Below are 19,573 nucleotides of genomic sequence, written 5' to 3' on the forward strand. Positions count from 1 at the left end.
CTCATATTAACCCTGCTTATTAAGCCTATGCTACTGTAAATGAGTCTTTCAGAGCCTTTAATCTTTTAGAAAATTATAAAAATTAAGTACTGCACAATTTCTCATTGGTATGATGATACCTATTTGTGTGTCTTATGCTTATTCTTTAAACATATTTCTTTAGCATTCTAAATCAGTATTCTTTAATTCATTGTTAGGATGTATTTTTAAAATAGTGTTTATAGTAAGAAACACAGATTTTGAATACCAAATCTATTAAAGGAAATGAGATAAATTATATGACAGTTTGGTTGTTAGCAATTTGGAAGAATCTTTGAAGCTCTTAATATAATTAGTGGTTTCGTTTTTGGTCTGCTGAATTCAAGTCACATTAGGTTAATATAATTAAAAGCAGAAAAGATTTTGTGTAGCCAAACTAGTTAATTAGCCCCAGTTGGTTTAGTATGTTAACCTAGAGGTGTATGGATAACGTTGTGGGGGTGACGCCTGAAAAAAAATTCCTGTGTAACAGATACTGCAAATCATCTGACTTGCTTTAGGGTAGAAAATGAAGACATACCAAGGAGTTCATTTTAAGTTCATCTTTCTGATTTTAAGCCCTGATAGCAGGGTAAGCTGTATGTGCTATAGAATAACCAAACCAAAAGCTTACTTTATTTTTTAAAAGAAAGCATGCTTCTTTTCCTTCTTGTATTCTGGACGTAAGAATTCTGATTGTATTTTTTTTTTTTTCATGCTTACCGGAAATATGAAATGATTCTCTTCACTTTTGGTTGAAAAGCTCCATCTTATACCTGATTTATCTATATTATCTTGTTGCTCAGTAAACAAGGCAATAAAGAAGATGAAAGGAAGCATTCTAGAAGGGATTTTTAACTGCTTCAGAGAAGTTTTTTAGTACTAGGAGAGAAGGCTTTATACCCCAAAGGAAAATAATCATGTATCGCTTCTTAAAGGGAAAATGCTAGTGTATAAGAAGCTGGTATATCAAAAACATTGAGATATTCCATACCTTAATGTCACCAACACATTTTTTTAAAAATCTGGGGTTGTTCTGAAGAAAAAAAAAAAATTGAAAAGTGTAAAGATATTTGAAACTTCAAATGTTTTGCCACCTTCTCCTTTCTCCTCCTCTCCCTCCTTCCCCCAAAGGAGCACCACCGCTGGGACCTTCTTTTGTTTTGTTTTCATCTAGTATGTAGATAGCCGAGACCCCCCTTTAAGCACTGTCTAGAGCTTATGGAAATGTGGGCTTCTAATGTGGTTCCTACTGCAGGCTGGGAAGGTAGATGGTAATGAGGAGGTGGGACCTCTGCCTTGGATTTCTGACACAGGCTAGATGCCAGCATATTGTCTGAAAGCTTAACACGTTCCGCTTCTCCACTACCAGGATTATGTTAATTGAAGTAGTGCTGCTGCAGTGCAGTGTTTAACATTGTGTCTGTTCATTATACAAACTCGTTTTTGATAGGTTTACAATTTGGCTGTCAGATCCAGCTGCAGGAGGAGACCTGCCAAGAAATATTTCTTAGCTTGTTTTAAATAGTACTGTTTTCACATTTGCAGTGTTTTGTATGTGTTAGACATATTTTTTTCCTTTTTATATAGAGGAAATGTCGATTTTCTGTTTTCCAATGGGCACTGAGATGTAGAATGTATGAAGTCACTCTTTGCGATCAGTATTTTTATATGACTCAACATAAAATGATAATTGTTAATAGTGGGTTCTGCTTCAAAGCTGGTATGGTATATTTGATCAGGGTTATTAGCACTAAGTTTCTTCTGTTCTTTTGTTTATTGAAAAGAACAGGGTACGATGCAGCCCACATTTTTGACCATAGAGAATAGAATTATAGCTTTTGGTTTGCTCTACTTCAATTCAGCCATTACATGATGCCAAAATCAATTTGAACTTATAGAACTGAAGACTACCATTTTCATCCATTATTTTTTGTATTTTTTTGTTGGCAGTACTTTGTTGTTTTTTCCTTCACTTTTGTGAATTTCTGTTTCTAGCATCTGAGGAAATAAGTTTCTCTCAGGTTTGGTGAGGCTTGTTTGGTTTTTCCATTTAAGTTATAATGTTCAGTGTGGAATCTTTACTATTGCTAGTAAGTATAGTGTAGAACACAGGGTTTTATAATGAAATTGTCTTGTTAATGAGGTAGAAGTTGTGTGGGGGTGTTTATAATAATCTGGGGAGATTTAACAATGATTTCTACAAAAAGAATAAACATTTTGGCCATTACCTAATTTTAACCCCTCCTTCCTTTTGTTGTTTTAATCCAGCATTTATCCTTAGGCCAAAGCCAGGTCTTTAGAATAAAGTTTCTCAGTTTGAGCACTATTGACATTCTGGGTGTGTGATAATTCTTTATTGTGTAGGACTCTTATGCATTGTAGGATATTACTGAGTTGGAAACGCAGTTTAGGGAAGAGCATGTATCACATGATTTTACTTTAGTAAAAGTGTGTGTGTGTATGCATATTTTCTATCTTTCTTTATATTGAGAGAGAAGGGACAAAAGAAAAAGTGTATAAACGTATTGACAGTTGTTAACTTTGAGAAGGTTTTTTTCATGTGACATTTATTTCTTCTTTGTATTATTCTGTTTGAAAATTTAGATAGGTATATATGAAAACAATAAATCTATTATTAATATATCTTGTTACTGTTATAAACCTTTATAGAAATGCTTCATTGGATAACTAATTTTATCTACAAAAGCAGTTTGCATTCAACAAAAATCTTGCGTGCCTACTATGTGCAGGCATTTTTCGAGGCATGAGGGATAGAGTCATAAACAACACGGAGAAAAGTCTCTGGATGGTTTTTATAATGATACTGAGAGACTCATGATTTTTCTTTAAATAAAAGAACTGAAGAATATCAGGTTCTAAAGCCAGAAAAATTAAAACTGCTCTGTTAATATTTGGTTCTGTCCTAATACATAAAGACTTGGTTATAATATCTGGATTGAAATAAAGCAATTTAGGCATCCCAAAACAGTGAAACCCCACCTCTATAAAGTAGTAGTATAAAGACAGTGTAGAATGAAAAAAAATTCTGTTTGAATGCTTCCTTCCTTCCTTTCTTCTTTCTCTCCCTCCTTCCCTCCCTTTCTTCCTTCCTTTTTTCTACATTTCCTTCTCTCCTTCTTTGTTTAATCTGTACACTGCACAGAATATCTGTGAGGTCATAACCTCCATGAATAAACATTCTGGAAGTTATCCCTGACAAAACCTTTCTAAGGTTCAGAGCATTATAGATATTCACGGGTAATTGAACTCCACTCCCCACCAAAAGCGTATTAAATTAAGTAAAGATAGTTCAATTTCCGCATCCTGATTTTAATTCATGGTTAGCCTCAGCCTACTTATTGTACTAGAGGGCTGCTTACATTTTTAATTGATTCTTCTTCAAATAAGAATTTAAGAGTGTATCTCACTGGCTTTCCAGATGATTTATTGGGATCTGTTCAGTCTCTGCCTCCGAAGTTCCCTATAAACTGCTTAGGCAGCAGTAACACCTAGGGTTTTTTTTAGGACATGTCAGGTTCCACTGTATTTTGAATATTAAGATATATCCCTTCAAAGCACCTTTGACAAATTAAGTAATTAGAGACATTTTTATTTCCATATCTTATAATACTAGAATAGGCTTTCTCAAAATTACTTATAGCTGATACATATTTGCATGTTAATTATAGTCATGCAGTATTAAAATTTTTCCTTTTTCTTTTTCCCACTTGCTAACCAAATTGCTCATGAACTTTTTGGTATTCTTTTAATTAAATAACGTGAAAGACCTTGGTCAGTTTGGAAGCACAAGTTCCTAGTTATACAGAATATAGTAACTTTATGAGAAATGCCAGTAAGTAAAAATGTTTTGCCTCTTTTCTATTGTACCTTTGGAACAAATTCTGCTTAAAGTGATTATCTGTGGATAGAGGAAATACTAACACATCAGCTTTTTGATATAATTAGGCTTTGTTTGCATGCTTCGAAAGTAGACTTCACTTATGAGAACCTCTGTCATGTAAAAAGCATGGAGGCAATTTTAATCCTATTTATGTGAAACTTTTTTTTTTAAGATACGAGGAGGAAAGCTCATGATTACTTATACCCGTAAAAGTGATGCTGGCAAATATGTTTGTGTTGGTACCAACATGGTTGGGGAACGTGAGAGTGAAGTAGCAGAGTTAACTGTTTTAGGTAAGTGCAGTTTTATCCTATCTGCTCACTGTAAAATGTATCTCTTCTTCTTTAGTATCTTTGTTTATTTATTTTTGTCTTTTTAGGGCCACACCCTTTGCATATGGAGGTTTCCAGGCTAGGGGTCAGACTGGAGCTGTAGCTGCCAGCCTGTGCCACAGCCACAACAACGTGGGAGCCGAGCCACGTCTGCAACCTACACCGCAGCTCATAGCAACGCCAGATCCTTAACCCACCAAATAAGGCCAGGGATCGAACCCATGTCCTCATGGATGCTAGCTGGGTTCGATACCCTCTGAACCACGATGAGAACTCCTTCATTAGTGTCTTTAGACAAGGAGGAAAAAAAATGACCTTTTCTGGAAGTTGACCAATATTTTGGGAGGGGTGGAAAGAAAAGAGGAGAAATCAGTAGACTGTGATACTGCGATAAAGTAGCCACGATATAGGAAGAAAATTAGAAGGAAACACTCACCTGGGGAGGAGCTTCTAAAAGTAGGGGGACTCTGTAGAATAATTTTCTAAATCATATTTTAAATTATAAACCTGCTCTTACTGGACATCCAAAATGGGTTTTAGTTTGTCTCTATGTATATTTTTTGAGATGAATTTTTCTAATTTTAGAGAGACCATCGTTTGTGAAGAGACCTAGTAATTTGGCAGTAACTGTGGATGACAGTGCAGAATTTAAATGTGAGGCCCGGGGTGACCCTGTGCCTACCGTACGATGGAGGAAAGATGATGGAGAACTGCCCAAATCCAGGTATGGATCAGAATTTAATGGTGGGATTTATCCACTTGGAATTTCTACAGTTTTGACCAGACCACTGTTCACCCCTAAGCCATTAGAATGATCTACTCTATATTCTTTGATCAGGGGCCAAACACAGTACCCTAGGTAATTAGAATCAGAAGGTTGCCATGCTTTCTCTGTGAGTTTCAGATAAGAACTGTACGTTCATGACCCTGGCCTGCCCAAGAAACTCTTGTAAAATGTGATATTCCTCAGTTTTCTCTTTGTTCAACCAGACTGCATTTAATACCAATGTCTTATATGGGAATAGGTCGGGAAGAGAGGGACAGCATTAAAGACATAACTGAACCAGTTAGAAAGCAGGCTTCCTTTTCCTTAACTACAACATCACCAGGGACTGGTAGAAGAGGTCAGGGTTTCCTGATATCTGTCAAATCCTTAAATTGGCTGGAGCACTCACAGCCTTAGGGAAGAAGCAATGAAATGAAACTTTTAGGTACTGTCTTTAGGCGTCTTCTCTCATATGTCCATTCATTCAGCAGACATACCTTGAGCCCCTGCTAGGTTTGAAGGTTGTTATAGCAGTGGCTTAGACATAGTTTCTGCTGTCAAGACTCTTACGAAAGGAGACATGTATGGATAGACAGAGAATAATGTAGCAAACCTTTTGTTGCATAAAGGTAGACCTGTGGGAGCAGAAAATCAGGAGAGAGTCTCAAAGGAAAGTGACATGTAAGTAATGGCTTGAAAAATACATATCAAGTTGATAAACAAGAAAGAGGAGAAGGGTATTCCAGGAAAATATGCATCACAGCATAGATACAAACCTAAGAACCTCATGTGTTTTGAGCAGTAGAAAGTTAGCACAGTAGCAGATAAAGCACAGGGCATGAAGTTATGGCAGATTAAGTTGGAGATACTGAGGCCAAATTAACAGGGTTTTATATAAACTGAAGAACTTTGAATCATATGGCATGCACATTGGTGAGCCAAGAGAGATTTCTATGATCAGGATTGCTTTTTAAAGAAAATAATTTTTCTAGTGCTATGGGTATCATATTGTGTTGGCGGCGAGACCATGGCTAGGTCACCATTGTTGTTGTCTAGATAAGAGGTGTGAATTGCCTGAATTGGGAAATGAGATGGAAATAGGATAGGGGTCCATCCTGGAAAGAAAGCTCTGAGGTCAAATCGATGAATTTGTTAGATGTAGGGAGTTGGTGACAGAAGAGAGATAGATTGTGTTAGGAGAAGGAGTTGTTTTTTGTGGTATGGTAAGAAAAGAAAGTTGTATGTAACATATTAAGTATTAGATGCCTGAGGGATATGATGTGTAATTATTAGTCAGGATTATGAATTTGGAACTGAAGTGAAATGGGGGCTAGAAATATCCATGTGGTCAACCAGTATATAAACTATAGTAGGTAGTGTAACTCAGGGACATTATATAGAGTAAAAAGAGGATTAAAGTGAAATTTTTGAAATTTTAAGAAACCAAACATTTTAGGAAGAGGGAAGATGGGACAAAGCAAGGACACTCTAGAAAGACTAGATTGAAACATTAACTCTGCCATTAAACCAGCTGAAGACCAAAGCCAAGTTACCTTAGCTTCCTATGCCTCACTTTTCCCATCTGCAAAATGGAGATGAGCATACCGTTTCATAAGGTGGTTTAAGAATTTTAAAAGATAAAACTTATAAAGTGTCATGTATAGTAAGAATTTATTTAATGATAGGTTCCTCTCTTTTAGTTTTAGTGAGTACAGGAGCTTGAGGAAATAAATGAATAAGTGCCAACTTTGCCCCAAAATATTCTGTTAGAAAGTAGTTTAATATTTCTACCCATGTGATTATAAAGAAGCTCTTTTTTATCTGCATGCTTATTTAGAAGAATGTGGCATTATATTTACGTTTTGCTTTAAATTTTTTGCATGTGATGTGATGCCTGAATATATCATATTTGTAATAATGGGATCTTTCAAGTAGAAAGTCACTTAACTCTGCTTCTTTTTATGTCACTAGATATGAAATCAGAGATGATCATACCTTGAAAATTCGGAAGGTAATGGCTGGTGACATGGGGTCATATACTTGTGTTGCTGAAAATATGGTTGGAAAAGCTGAAGCATCAGCCACTCTGACTGTCCAAGGTAAGATTTGGGGAACATTTTTTTGTGGTTGGTTATTATATGAAATATAATGCTGATATTTGAAAATATTTGTTGGAGTAGTCTATATAAAATATAGACTTTAAATAATGCTATAAATATTTGATTTCAAACATATTTAAAGGAAATTATCTTTTGCCTATGGGAGCTCTATATGTGTTTGTTACAGGAAATTGAACGAAGTTTTCAAAATTGTAAGTTCTGTCTTAGCCAAGCAGAGGAAGAGAATGTACTTTAATCTCTGGTCTTCAAATATAGAGCTTTTATTAAATGCAGCTATGGTCATGAAAACTTTGTCTTTTTTTTTTTTTTTTTTTTTTTTTTGGTTTTATGTGGTTTCTCAGTTCCTAGACTAGGGATTAAACCCAGTCCGCAGTGGTGAAAGTACCAAGTCTTAACCACCAGACCACCAGGGAACTCTCGAAAACTTGGTCTTTAAATGAAAAATCTACCATTCCTTCAGATCACACACTTTCAAGGGTCTGTATAGTTCAGAACACAAAAATGAGAAGATTCTGTACCTTCTAGAATGTAAGCTCCATCCCTAAAGAAGGAACTTTTGCAGTTTTTTTCTGTGCACATGGTGCCTGTGACATAACAGACATTCAGTACATATTTCTTGAATGAATGAATTACATTTGCACCTTGCTAATTTTGATAAAGATTTTATTTGGTGACATGTGAGCCAAAATGGATGCCGTATTCTATGGCTACAAGTTATTGAATGTCAAAGTTAGGTCTTAAACTGATGTACAGAAATGGTTCTTTCACTCCTTGGTATCCATAATTTCATGTTTTTCATTTTCATAATCCTTTTCTTCTTTTACCATGATGTCTGCTGTTATTTCTTACTTTCTCATCTGAGAACTTTCATTTTTTTTTTCTTTTTAGGGACAAATTGTTTATTGTAGAATTTGAGAGACCTTTAGGAAACATTTTGTTGGTGAAAAAAAAATTCCCTACTTTGACAAGTATATAGAGTAAATGGGGATTTTGGCCATATACCACTTAGCTTGTTTCTGAGTACGACATTAGCAACACTTGCTCTATCATCTTTTCTGAACACTGTCTCCTCTAAGGCTATTAGGAAGAAAAAGGTAGCTTTTGAGGGAGTGCCTCTACCGTGGCCTTTCTACAAAAGAGCCTTGTGGGCTTTTTACAGTAGAAAAAAAGAATAAAGAATATTTCCTTCCTGTCTCTAAATCCATTATGTCCCACTTTGGGGTTTTTAGCTCAACCTCATAAAAACAAAAGAAAAAAAAAAGGAAAGATCAAGAACAAACATTGAATTTCTAAGGCCTAGACTACTTGTCTTTAATCTAAGTTAGACTTGAACTCCACATAGGACTAAAACTGTAAGAAAAGAAAACCCCTTTACATGTAGAGAAAGCATAAATTTGAGATGTCAAGTTCGAGTTCAAAAACCCTCCAGAGGGAATGAAAGTAGCCTAGGATGAATACAAGACATGAAAAGGTGTGTCTGTCTCCAGGCAATTGTGACAGGGAAGTTGATTATCTATCACATTAGTCAGAGAGATGTTTCACTTTATGTTTTAAAGTCCTTTACCTTAAGATTCTGATGTTTTTCTAAATAATAGCCATTCTGCTGTGTCTACAGGAGACATTGAAATCAAAATAGAATTTCTTCCGGCAATTTTATATTCAATTCCAAAGTTATTTCAGCCTTAAGTCTTTCATATGGAATTCTTGCTTCTAAGCCTGGAATTCAGTGAAAACTGGGTACAAATGATCAAATCCAAAAACTACTTAAGCAATTTAGAAGTTCTTATTTCAGTTACATTAGGTTTTCCATAAACTTATGAAAGATCTGTATCTTGTTGAGAAGTTATTATTTTATTCAAATATTAAAATAAAATATGCATATTAACATCACTGTTAAAATACCTTTAACATATTAGAATAATATACACAACATGTCAAAGAAAGTAATATGATTCCCAACAGCAAAAGATAACCAAGGGAAAAAAAAAAAAGGAAACTTTTCAAAGGAAACTTGAGAAGTTATGTATTTTTTTTCCTTCATTTGAGATTGAATGTAGAAAAATACTAGTTACTACAAAGGAAACTAATCAGAAATGAATCCATTTGATAGCAGGAAACAATTATAAGAAATTCTGTAGCCTAATTATTTTTGATTTCTGTATTTTATTTGTGGTTCATTTTTAAAAGACACTATTACAGTCAGTATTGGCTTAAAAACAATCTTCCTTTTCCTCACTCTTCAGGCAATAAATATTTAATTTTCAGAATTTATGTTGGGCAACAAACCCTTGGGCTCCAGGTGGAAGTTTTAGAGAAAAAAAAAAAACTTTCTAAAATAAGGGTGAGTGTTGAGTTCCCATTGTGGCTCAGTGGAAATGAATCCAACTGGTATCCATGAGGATGCAGGTTTGAGCCCTGGCCTTACTCAGTGGGTTAAGGATCCGGCATTGCCGTGAGCTGTGGTGTAGGTTGCAGACGCGGCTCGGATCCTGCATTGCTGTGGCTGTGCCTGTGCCTGTGTCTGGCAGCTGTAGCTCCAATTCAACCCCTAGCCTGGGAACTTCCATATGCCAGATGCAGCCCTAACAAGCAAAAAAAATAAATAGAATAAAATAAGGGTGAGTGATTTTCACCTCCAGTTCAGATAAGATTAGTTCCAACATTTAAAAATTAACCCTGATTTGAGAATTACTTCCATTTTTTCTTTCTTTCTTTCTTTCTTTTTTTTTTTTTTTAAATCTCAATTCTGCTGTTTTGAAAAGCCTACCTGTATATATTTCCTTAAATACTCCTTTCTTGACTCATGATTTCTTTGGTTTTTCTACTTGTGTAGTTTTCACAGTGCTTAGCATGGAATTGGGCATCTAGTAGGCACTGTGTATAATACATACTTGTTACAATTTGAAATATGCATTTGAACTCAAATCTTCTGCTTGAATGGTAGAAATATCACAAGGACATCCCAGGGGAAATTCAGGCAGCGTCTGGTGACTCTGATCCTGAGTGCCATTAGATGTCATTTGAAGAGATTGGTATCTGTGATGGCTGCCTGGTGATCTGTGTGTGAAAGGAGCAGAGTAAAACTTAGGGCTAGACAGTTTCCTAAACATTTATGAAGTTTGTTATCTGAACTTAATATATAAATAACTAATATAACTATAAAACTAAATATAAAATCTATATATATTTAGAGAGAGAGACTTGATAAATAAACAGATTATCAGGCATGCCCCTGGAGAAGAGACTTGTGTTTTAATTTTGGTTTTCAAGCAAATTCATTAATCCCAGGAACCAGGAGTTACCTCATGAGTGACAGAGAGAATAAAGGTCTGAAATTTTTTTTTCTAGAATTTAGGAATTACCAGAGCTGAAAGAAGTGTATTACAAAGAATTGTTTAGCTAAGAGCATAGAAATTTTAGTCAATAGAATGTGGTTGAATGCTATTTCTGTCATTTATCAAATGTGTAATGTAGAAAAACTAATTTAAATGTCACGAGTCTCAGTTTGCCTCAGGTGTAAGATGGGGACAGTAATACCAAGCTCATAGCATTTTATAAGGATTGATTAAAATTGTATACATATATATCTAATGCTTAACATAGTATCTATTACAGAGTGTTTTATAAAGAAGGAGCATTCTACTATTATTAGTAGTTATAGCCTTATTACTTAATTTTAATAAATATTGGCGTCTTCATAAGAAAAATAGTAATATTCAAATAATTCTAGACAGGTAGTTCTTATTTTGCCATTGTAAATGAGAAATCTGAAGTATTAATATAATCATGATAATTTATTATGTAACAGATTATTAGAACTCTTAAATATAAAGCATTACATTTTTATTTTAAAAACTTTTTGACTTTTATAGTAAATGTGTTGACTCTTGTTAGTGCCTTCAAAGCTAGTGCTAGACTCGATGTTGAAGTTTTGCAAAATAACTAGATAATTTAATGAAAATTATGACCATTTGGGAATAGAACTCATTCAAAAAACGATTACATTTTATGTGTAATAGAGTGTTATTGTTATGGAAAAACGTTCAGCAGAGACTCTGCAGGCTCTGCAGTAATTTGACCTATTGAAAAATAATTAATGTCCATTACATGACCAATAAAATATGGTGAAGTAATGCTGTTTGGAATGTTCACAACAGAAAAGTTTCTATTTAACTCTCAGTTAACCAGAAAATCCAATTAAACCGTACGATATAGTGTCATTTTCTGGAACAACCAAAGTTTATTACCTGTAAGTTTAACCCATCACTGTTGTTATATTTATGCCTGATGTTTATCTGTCCCGTTTTCCCTCCCTACTGTGATAACATCTACACATCTCCTCAAGAATTCTCTCTGTACACCTAAAATGCACACACAAATCCAAGCATCTCTTTAAAGTCATGTCCTCTCATTTTTGACTTATTGCTTTGTTGTATTTGTATTTTAATATCTCAGTTTGACAAGTGTTAGAATTGCTGATCCTGTCATGGTTGGAATGAATTATCTTTTGAACTAGTGTTTCATAACACATAATGGCCCCATCTTTTAAGAAAAAAGATACATACTGTAGTATTTATAACCATTTTATAGGTTGTGACATACCTATAAGATGTAAAGTCTAACTAGCAAAAAGTAGATGCAGAGAGGCACCCTACCAGGTTTTTAAACAGTGTGCCATTGAAAGCGCTAAATTTATGCCTCTGCTTGGTGTTCCAAGAATGGTTTCAGGTTTGTTTTTTATCTTTTTACTATCTTAATCTAAGCCTGTTGGGCCTTTACTAGATACTTGCCAGGTGGACCTTGAGGTTCTTCTCAGAATCACATGATAGCCAATTTAAATTTTCCTACTTGCTTTTATTTTTGAGTCATTTCAGGGTTAATTTTAAAAGTTGTGTTTTTTTTTTTTTTTTTTTTTTTCTTTGTTGAGAGTGGCCTTTAAGAAAAGCACGGTGGGAGTTTCCGTCATGGTGCCGTGGTTAACAAATCCGACTAGGAACCATGAGGTTGCAGGTTTGATCCCTGCCCTTGCTCAGTGGGTTAAGGATCTGGCGTTGTCGTGAGCTATGGTGTGGGTTGTAGACGCAGCTCGGATCCCACGTTGCTATGGCTCTGGCATAGGCTGGCGGCTACAGCTCTGATTGGACCCCTAGCCTGGGAACCTCCATATGCTGTGGGAGTGGCTCAAGAAAAGGCAAAAATACAAAAAAAAAAAAAAAAGAAAGAAAGAAAGAAAAAAGAAAAACACTGTGGATGCCACCTCAAAACACTTAGAAATAAAGGAAGAAAAATCATTTTATTTACCATTCTATTAATAGCAAAGCCTTTAAAATTAGTAATTATTTATTTATGATGACAGCCATGTTTATGGCTTTTTAAATAATTTCATTTGGAGGCATGCTCTCCTGAAAGAAAGATAGAAGATAAAGCAAAGAGTGTAAGCTCCGAAGTTCTCCCATTTCCAAGTTTGTCCTCCGCCTCTAAGACGTCTTATGATTCTTTGCTTCAGATATACTCATGGCTTAAACAGGGCAGACCTGATGGCATTATTAATCTTTCCACTCTCTTTGCAGCTTCACAGATAAAGCAGCTCTTATTACTGTCACAATTTCATTTACAAAGTAAATTTGTGACTCTCTGTCACCAGAGCGATCATGTTCCCATCGCTGTGTCTGTCTCAGGAAACCAAACTGAAAACGAACTTCCATATACCAGCCATTTCCCAAACAATCACATTTTATCTCTGCTGAGTTGAACCATTAAGAAAATATAATCCCATTTTTGTTTCTTTCTTACAATAGGCACTAAAAGACATTTAGTCCCCATTTCTCTCTAACTCTGAGTGCCAAGCCAGTCAGACACAGGAAGCTGGACATTTAATTCACACCCCACTGCACTCCTCCACACGCCTCTCTCAGGGACCAGTTATACTTTGAAGCTCAAGAAACAGTTACTTTTCTGCCCTTTCAGCAACAGCTCTGTTAAAAGAAAAGGCAGATACCAAACATCTCTAAACCAGGTGATGCTCTGTTACCAGACAAATGGGATTTCCGTGAAATCCCAGCTCTTGTCTCATAAGTGCTTGTCCATTTTTCTTCCCTTGATGTGAAATTACTCCGTTCTCTCAATTGCATCATCTGTTTTAATTTTTTTCAGTTTTAGAATATGGTATCTTGAATGATGTGGCTATCTCTTTAAATTTATCATTGGCATACAGTAGGAATGTTCAGATGAATCATGGAAAGGATGTGCTTTGTATTCTGTTCTGAAGAACTGTTATTTTGTCTGATGCTTCCCATAAGTATTATGCCTATTGTGCAGTGACGGCACCGAGCGCTTCCTCATTAGGATTGATTAGCCACTGACAGCCTCTGGAAGGCCGAGCCTTAAAGTCTGAGATTAACGTGAGACCAGAGAGACACAAAGGCAGGAAAAAAGACCAGTGCAGTCTTTTAGCTGACTTAATTGCTACTAATGGAATGTTTCCTAGAGTGTCTCTTCCCACTGCTGGTGAACTGCTGCATGCCTCGAAAAAACAAAAACAAAAACCAGCAACAACAACAAAAACCTTTGCTGAAATATCTTGGACACTACAGTTTATGACTGAACCCTGTATAATATCCCACTGAACTAGGAATCGAACAATAGTTATGATTTCCAATAAAACAAGAAGCCACTGTCATAGGTTTATCTAACCTTTTAAGATTGTCCTAACCCAGTGAGTATTAATTCACAGGAAATAGTGATCCCATGAACATAGGAGCAGACGAGGCATAAGAAGCTGAATTCTCCCATATTCTTCATTTCAGTTGGTGGCAACACAGCCTGCAGATACACACTAGACAGCCTGGGTGCTGGTAGGGTCATGCTTTACCTTTCCATTTCTTGAATTTCAATCACCTTAAAATCCTATTTCTTTTGCCTTTTGAATATTTCTCAGTTCTCACACCTCTCTTGTTTTCTTTCACTGCTTTATTATCTCTTATGCAGTGCAACTGTTAACTTCTACCCAGTTTCCTTGCCTCCATCTTGTCCCATAGAATCCATCCTCCACACAGCAGGTTGACCTAAAACGCAAATCAAATTATATTCGTTCCATTCATAAAACATTGTCATGCTTCCCCTCTCTCCAGATAATATTCAAAATACTGAAACAGTGCTCTGCCCGGCCACCTAGCCCCCTCCTGTCACTCCCTTCAGGGGAGTAACGCCATATTGGTATGTATTTGTTCATGTAAATACCACCATGTAGCTTACCTCTGGGCTTTTCTTTTTTATATATATAATTATTTTTATTTTTTCCATTATAGCTGATTTACAGCGTTCTGTCAATTTTCTGCTTCACAGCAAGGTGACCCAGTCACACATACATGTATACATTGTTTTTTCTCACATCATCATGCTCCATCACAGGTGACGAGACATAGTTCCCAGTGCCATACAGCAGGATCCCATTGCCCATCCATTCCAAAGGCCATAGTTTGCATCTGTCAACCCCAAACTCCCAGTCCCTCCCACTCCTTCCCCCTCTCTCTTGGCAACCACAAGGCTTTTCTTTATATTAGTTCTTTGGTCTAAAATGTGCTGCCCCCACTGACCCACCTTCTTTTACTTGCTAGTTACTCCTGTCCTTGGACCCAGCCCAGGGAGGCATCTTCCATGAAGCTTTGCAGGCAGTCCTTACCCCAGTGTCAGGTTAGGGATGCCCATTCATGGATCCATTGGATGTGTTGCCACCCTTACTGCTTTTCAATGTCTGCCCCAGATGTTGACTGTGAGTTCCATACAGACACACTTTCTTACTTTGCCTTCTTAGTCTCTTTGCTTAGTGCAATTTTAAGAGCATCCTGGGTGCTCATGTAACATCTTCTGTCGGAGTGAATCAAGGGCTGCCCCCATATGGACCAGTTGTGGGATGCTGGGCAAGTCTCTTATCTTCTCTGAGTTTCAATGTACTTATCTGTTGAAAAAAAAATGAGTATACATGGACAATAAACATCAGTGAACTGATAGGAAATAAGGTAATTAACAAAACAATTATGTTCTCAAAAGAAGTGGTTTGTGGATTATGAAGCACTTATGCAAAAGCGATGGTTGTTAACGATTATTTTTCTCATCCCAAACAACTAAAAACCCATTAGAGTCCCAGTAATATTTATTTTGACCATAGAGATTTGAAATTTTGGGTAGCTGGTTAATGTACAGTTTGGTAATTGTTTCACGCTTCTGCAACTGTAATGTCTTGTGACTCAGTATTGAAGTCTGTCAAAATTAGTCCTCAGTATTTCTTTGGACAGTGTTTTAGCGAGATGTTTTTTTGTTTCTTTGTTTTATGGCTGCTTTAGGAAACATTCTCTGAGGTAGAACTAATAGTGCAATCTTTCCTGACAGACTCTTGAATCAAATGCTGAATGTACAAGATGTTAAGTCTCTGATTCTCAGTTTTCCTACCAGTAAAATGGGAGTAAAAATGTCTCCCTCATAGGATTGCTGTGGAGATTAACTGAGCTAATAAATATGAAATGCTTGGTATATTGTGTGAAGCATTTAAGTGCTCAATAAAAAGAGATACAGTAAAGGTTGTTATGAAGGAGGAGGAGGAAGAGAAGGAGGTCATTTCAGTAACATGTCTTTACATGTATCAGAATCAGGACTTCATGTAGCTTCAGTGCTCTTAGCTTCCTGTCACTGGCTGTATTAAAAAAATTAAGGTCTGAGTCACATGTGTTTCTCCCATAATACTTTACGTAGATACACAGTAAGTACTTTTCAATAAACAATAACTATCAAGGCTTCTGTAATTGTGGTTTTAAAAATGTCTATTTTTATTCTAGTTGCTTTAGGAAACAGAAAATAAATGAAGTATAACAAAAATTTTTGTAGTTCCCATTGTGCCTCAGTGGGTTAACTTCTAACCAGTTTCCTTGCCTCCAACTAGCCTCCATGAGGACACAGGTTTGATCAGTCTTGCTCAGTGGCTTAAGGATCCAGCGTTGCCGTGAGCTGTAGCGTAGGTCACAGATGCAGCTTGAATCTGGCATTGCTGTGGCTGTGGCGTAGGCCGGCAGCTATAGAATTCGGCCCCTAGCCTGGGAACTTCCATATGCCATGGGTACGGCCCTAAAAAGAAAAAAAAAAAAAAAGAAAATAATGAAAATTTTTGTTTTAGTTAAAAATACTTTTTAGTTTTTATTAATTATATATATATATTTTTTATGCATTTGAGACCCCAAAATAAGTTCTTTTTCATTAAACAGACCCGGAACATGTTTCCTTTTGATCTTTAAACATAATTATTATCCCTCCTGGTATGTTCAGTGCTGCTAAATTTCCTGATAAAATGAATAATATCAAATCCTTTCACTGCTTCTTACACAAATATAATCTATGTATTGGAACAATTGAATTAATTAGAGATGAAAATAATTTGAACAGATAGTCTCCAGTAATAACTTCCATGTAATTTTCAAAACTTTAGTAGTCTTGAAAATGAATCAGAAGGTATAATCCATTAAAAGAAATGTGCATTTGTGCATTTGAACATTTTCTAAGATGTCAAATAGTAGCTTTGAAGATAACCAAACCACATGTTAATTTCATACAATGTAACATGTTGTACACACACACAGGGCATTTTTTTTTTATGGACCACTATATAACTATTTCAGAATATAAAATTAAAATTTAAGTACAAGTAAAACAATATAGCTTACTGTGGATTTTATTGCCAGTAGTAAGGGATCAACTTTAATAAACTTGCATTCAAAAACTAACTCTGGGGGAAAGAAGGCCTATTTTGTAAATTTGTGGTTCCCATAAACAGCCTTCGCCATGTTTAGCTTTCTATCAGCATATGAGAGCTGATAGAGTCTAAGAGTCATATGACTTTTTAGAGCTTATATAATATCTAGACAGAAAAGTAAAGAGAGAAAAAACTGGGCCCTTCAGTTCTGAATTTTCTTTCTTTGATGTAGAGATCATTTAAATCATTTGTTGGAACAGTTTGCTTAAATTGCTGATTTCAGGAAAGCTGGCAGTATAATAGTACATTGTTTCTGACCAATAACGTGGTTATTTGAGTCAAAGCCAAAACAAATAGTGTCAAGGGGCCTTTTTTGCAGGTTCAATTTAGCTTTACTATAATCCAAGATTGCAGTTAGGAATTGTGAGTTCAACATTTTGATGAAACACATATTATAAGACCCTGAAAGCTTTACTTGATGACTTAAAGAACCTTGATATGTGTGTGACATGTTTACCACACTCTGACAAGATATGGTGGATTGGTTTTTGGGGGATAGATCCTTCATGACATAGGGGCAGTAATCCACAGAGGCCTAGTAAAGTCAGTGGAGAAACAGTGCTTCAGGGATTGGGGTTACACACACACACACACACACACACATACACATTTATCACCTCCTGTATGTATATATTGCTCGTCAGTGCTGAACTCAAGAGTCTCATTCAAAATATGCCCCTTATAGGATTTGTTGTGGTTTATTTGTTGTTTTTGTTGTTGCTTGTTTTGTAGTTAAAATAATGATTTAAAATTTTTATTTGAAGATTTGAGGAGCTAATGAGAAAATGAGATTTGTGGTTATAAAAAGAAAACCCAGAAAGACAATGTGTGACTGAAGACTTTTAAAGAGTCAATATTGCCAGCTGAGCTCTTTGTGAATAGGCTGAAAGTAAAGTGCTATCAGCCAAGAGGTTTAATGAAGTCCCACTACAGAATTTAACAAGAGAATGATTTGTGAGCATGGCTTCCTCTCCTAACTGTTCTGATCCAGTGGCATAAATAGGATGCCGAGCTCCACTCCTGCTGGCTTTTTATGCTATTTGATTTGATTGAGACCCAGCAGCATTTTGGCCTATGATTCTTTTCCTTTTTTTTTTTTTTTTTTTTTTTTTTTTTTTTTGTAGGAAAGATAAAGTAAAGAACTTCTTGTGTTCTTATAGCCTTTCAGAAATAGCCATTTTAACCCTAATGACTGTTGAAGATGTGACATTCTCTTAGATTTCTTTCATTTACTCATGAAGGTTTTGTGTTGCTTTTAGTTATTTCAAACTGATATAAATCTTAAAAATTAATCAAAGGAAAAGGCATTCTCCACATAGCCTTCCTACAGAGAATTTGAAATACTCTCTTAATGTTTTTCCTGCCACGCAAGTATTTGAAGAAATAAGTTGAGCAGTCAGGTACAAGAAATAATTGATACATAAGATGATAGTGTAACAAATAATGACACAGCACCACACTAGTAAATAGCACTGGGTCTTCCATTATGTTCTTAGCTTTACTGTGATTTATTCATCTACATAACAGTGGGTAAGGCTTTCTTATCTCTCAGTTACATAGATGTATAACTTGAGCAGATGTCATTAGCAGCCTACATTCTGAAATAATGACATAACGTGGACATATGTAATTGAGTTATGTGAATCTACACAATCTGAATTACTCAGCCTGGGAATGAAATGTGGGAAAAGAAATTAGTTTTTTCCTCTAGCCATTAATAGGTAGCTCATTTTAAAACAAATTCATTGCCAACAATCTCGGTAACTTTAAGACTTGAAATTATTTTGTGATATTGTGTATCACTGAATGTAAAAGAATTAATTCTAAGTTAATGCACATTGATGTATTATTCTGTTTTATCTAGAATTGTTAGGACATAAAGCAATTGAGATAATTCGTTGTTTAAGAAAGAATAAATCATAAAGAGAATAATTTTAGACTATTTGACATTAAGGGCACCTTTTCCTTACGATGAACCTTGGATGAATTAAATATGAAATATAGGAGTTCCCGTTGTGGCGCAGCGGAAGCGAATCCGACTAGTAACCATGAGGTTGTGGGTTCGATTCCTGGCCTTGCATTTTAAAAATGCAAGATAATTGAAAAGTAGTTTTTTATGCATCCATAATGTATCAAATTTTATTGTTTGCTATCATTTTAAGTATTTTATAGGTACACACAGAATTAATACTTATGCTGAACAGTATTCATCCTTATAGATTCACAAATCATTCCAATATATTCCAAACATTAGAATCATCATGAAAATAGTTACACTTTACAATAGGAAGCAGCTGGTGTCCTTTGAATGTTATTTCAATTTAAAAATATAACATGCTGCATTTTATTTTTTAAAAGATCCTGTATTAATTGGAAGTTACTACTTTATAATATCTTACCTAAAACTCACAAAGCTGATTAAAATGTCCTGAGTGATTAAATTTGCTTCTAAAGTGTTATTCTCAGGACTTGATAAATAATGTGTCAGTATAAACACGCCTTTAGAAAATACTAAAATAAGTATAAGACAAAATATAGCTGAGTAAATGCTTTATAACAGAATTATGAGGGTAGAAAATCTATAAATGGTTGTTAAAGTTATCTTTAGCTGTAGGACATTTATTTTGTGTGGTC

At 35.4% G+C, this 19,573-nt stretch overlaps 1 protein-coding gene across 17 annotated transcripts in view; it reads left to right on the forward strand.

The window, feature by feature from the left end:
* ROBO1 (roundabout guidance receptor 1) overlaps positions 1-19,573 on the forward strand; it is a 1,131,260-nt gene that overhangs the window by 1,015,789 nt on the left and 95,898 nt on the right. For all 17 annotated transcript variants that reach the window (XM_021071380.1, XM_021071370.1, XM_021071378.1 and 14 more), the window contains 3 exons: positions 4,095-4,215; positions 4,840-4,978; positions 6,992-7,119. In XM_021071380.1, coding sequence (XP_020927039.1) covers positions 4,095-4,215; positions 4,840-4,978; positions 6,992-7,119 — 388 coding nt within the window. The remainder of the gene's footprint in view (positions 1-4,094; positions 4,216-4,839; positions 4,979-6,991; positions 7,120-19,573) is intronic.

The sequence above is a fragment of the Sus scrofa genome, chromosome 13 (assembly GCF_000003025.6).
Source record: "Sus scrofa isolate TJ Tabasco breed Duroc chromosome 13, Sscrofa11.1, whole genome shotgun sequence".
NCBI lineage: Eukaryota > Metazoa > Chordata > Mammalia > Artiodactyla > Suidae > Sus > Sus scrofa.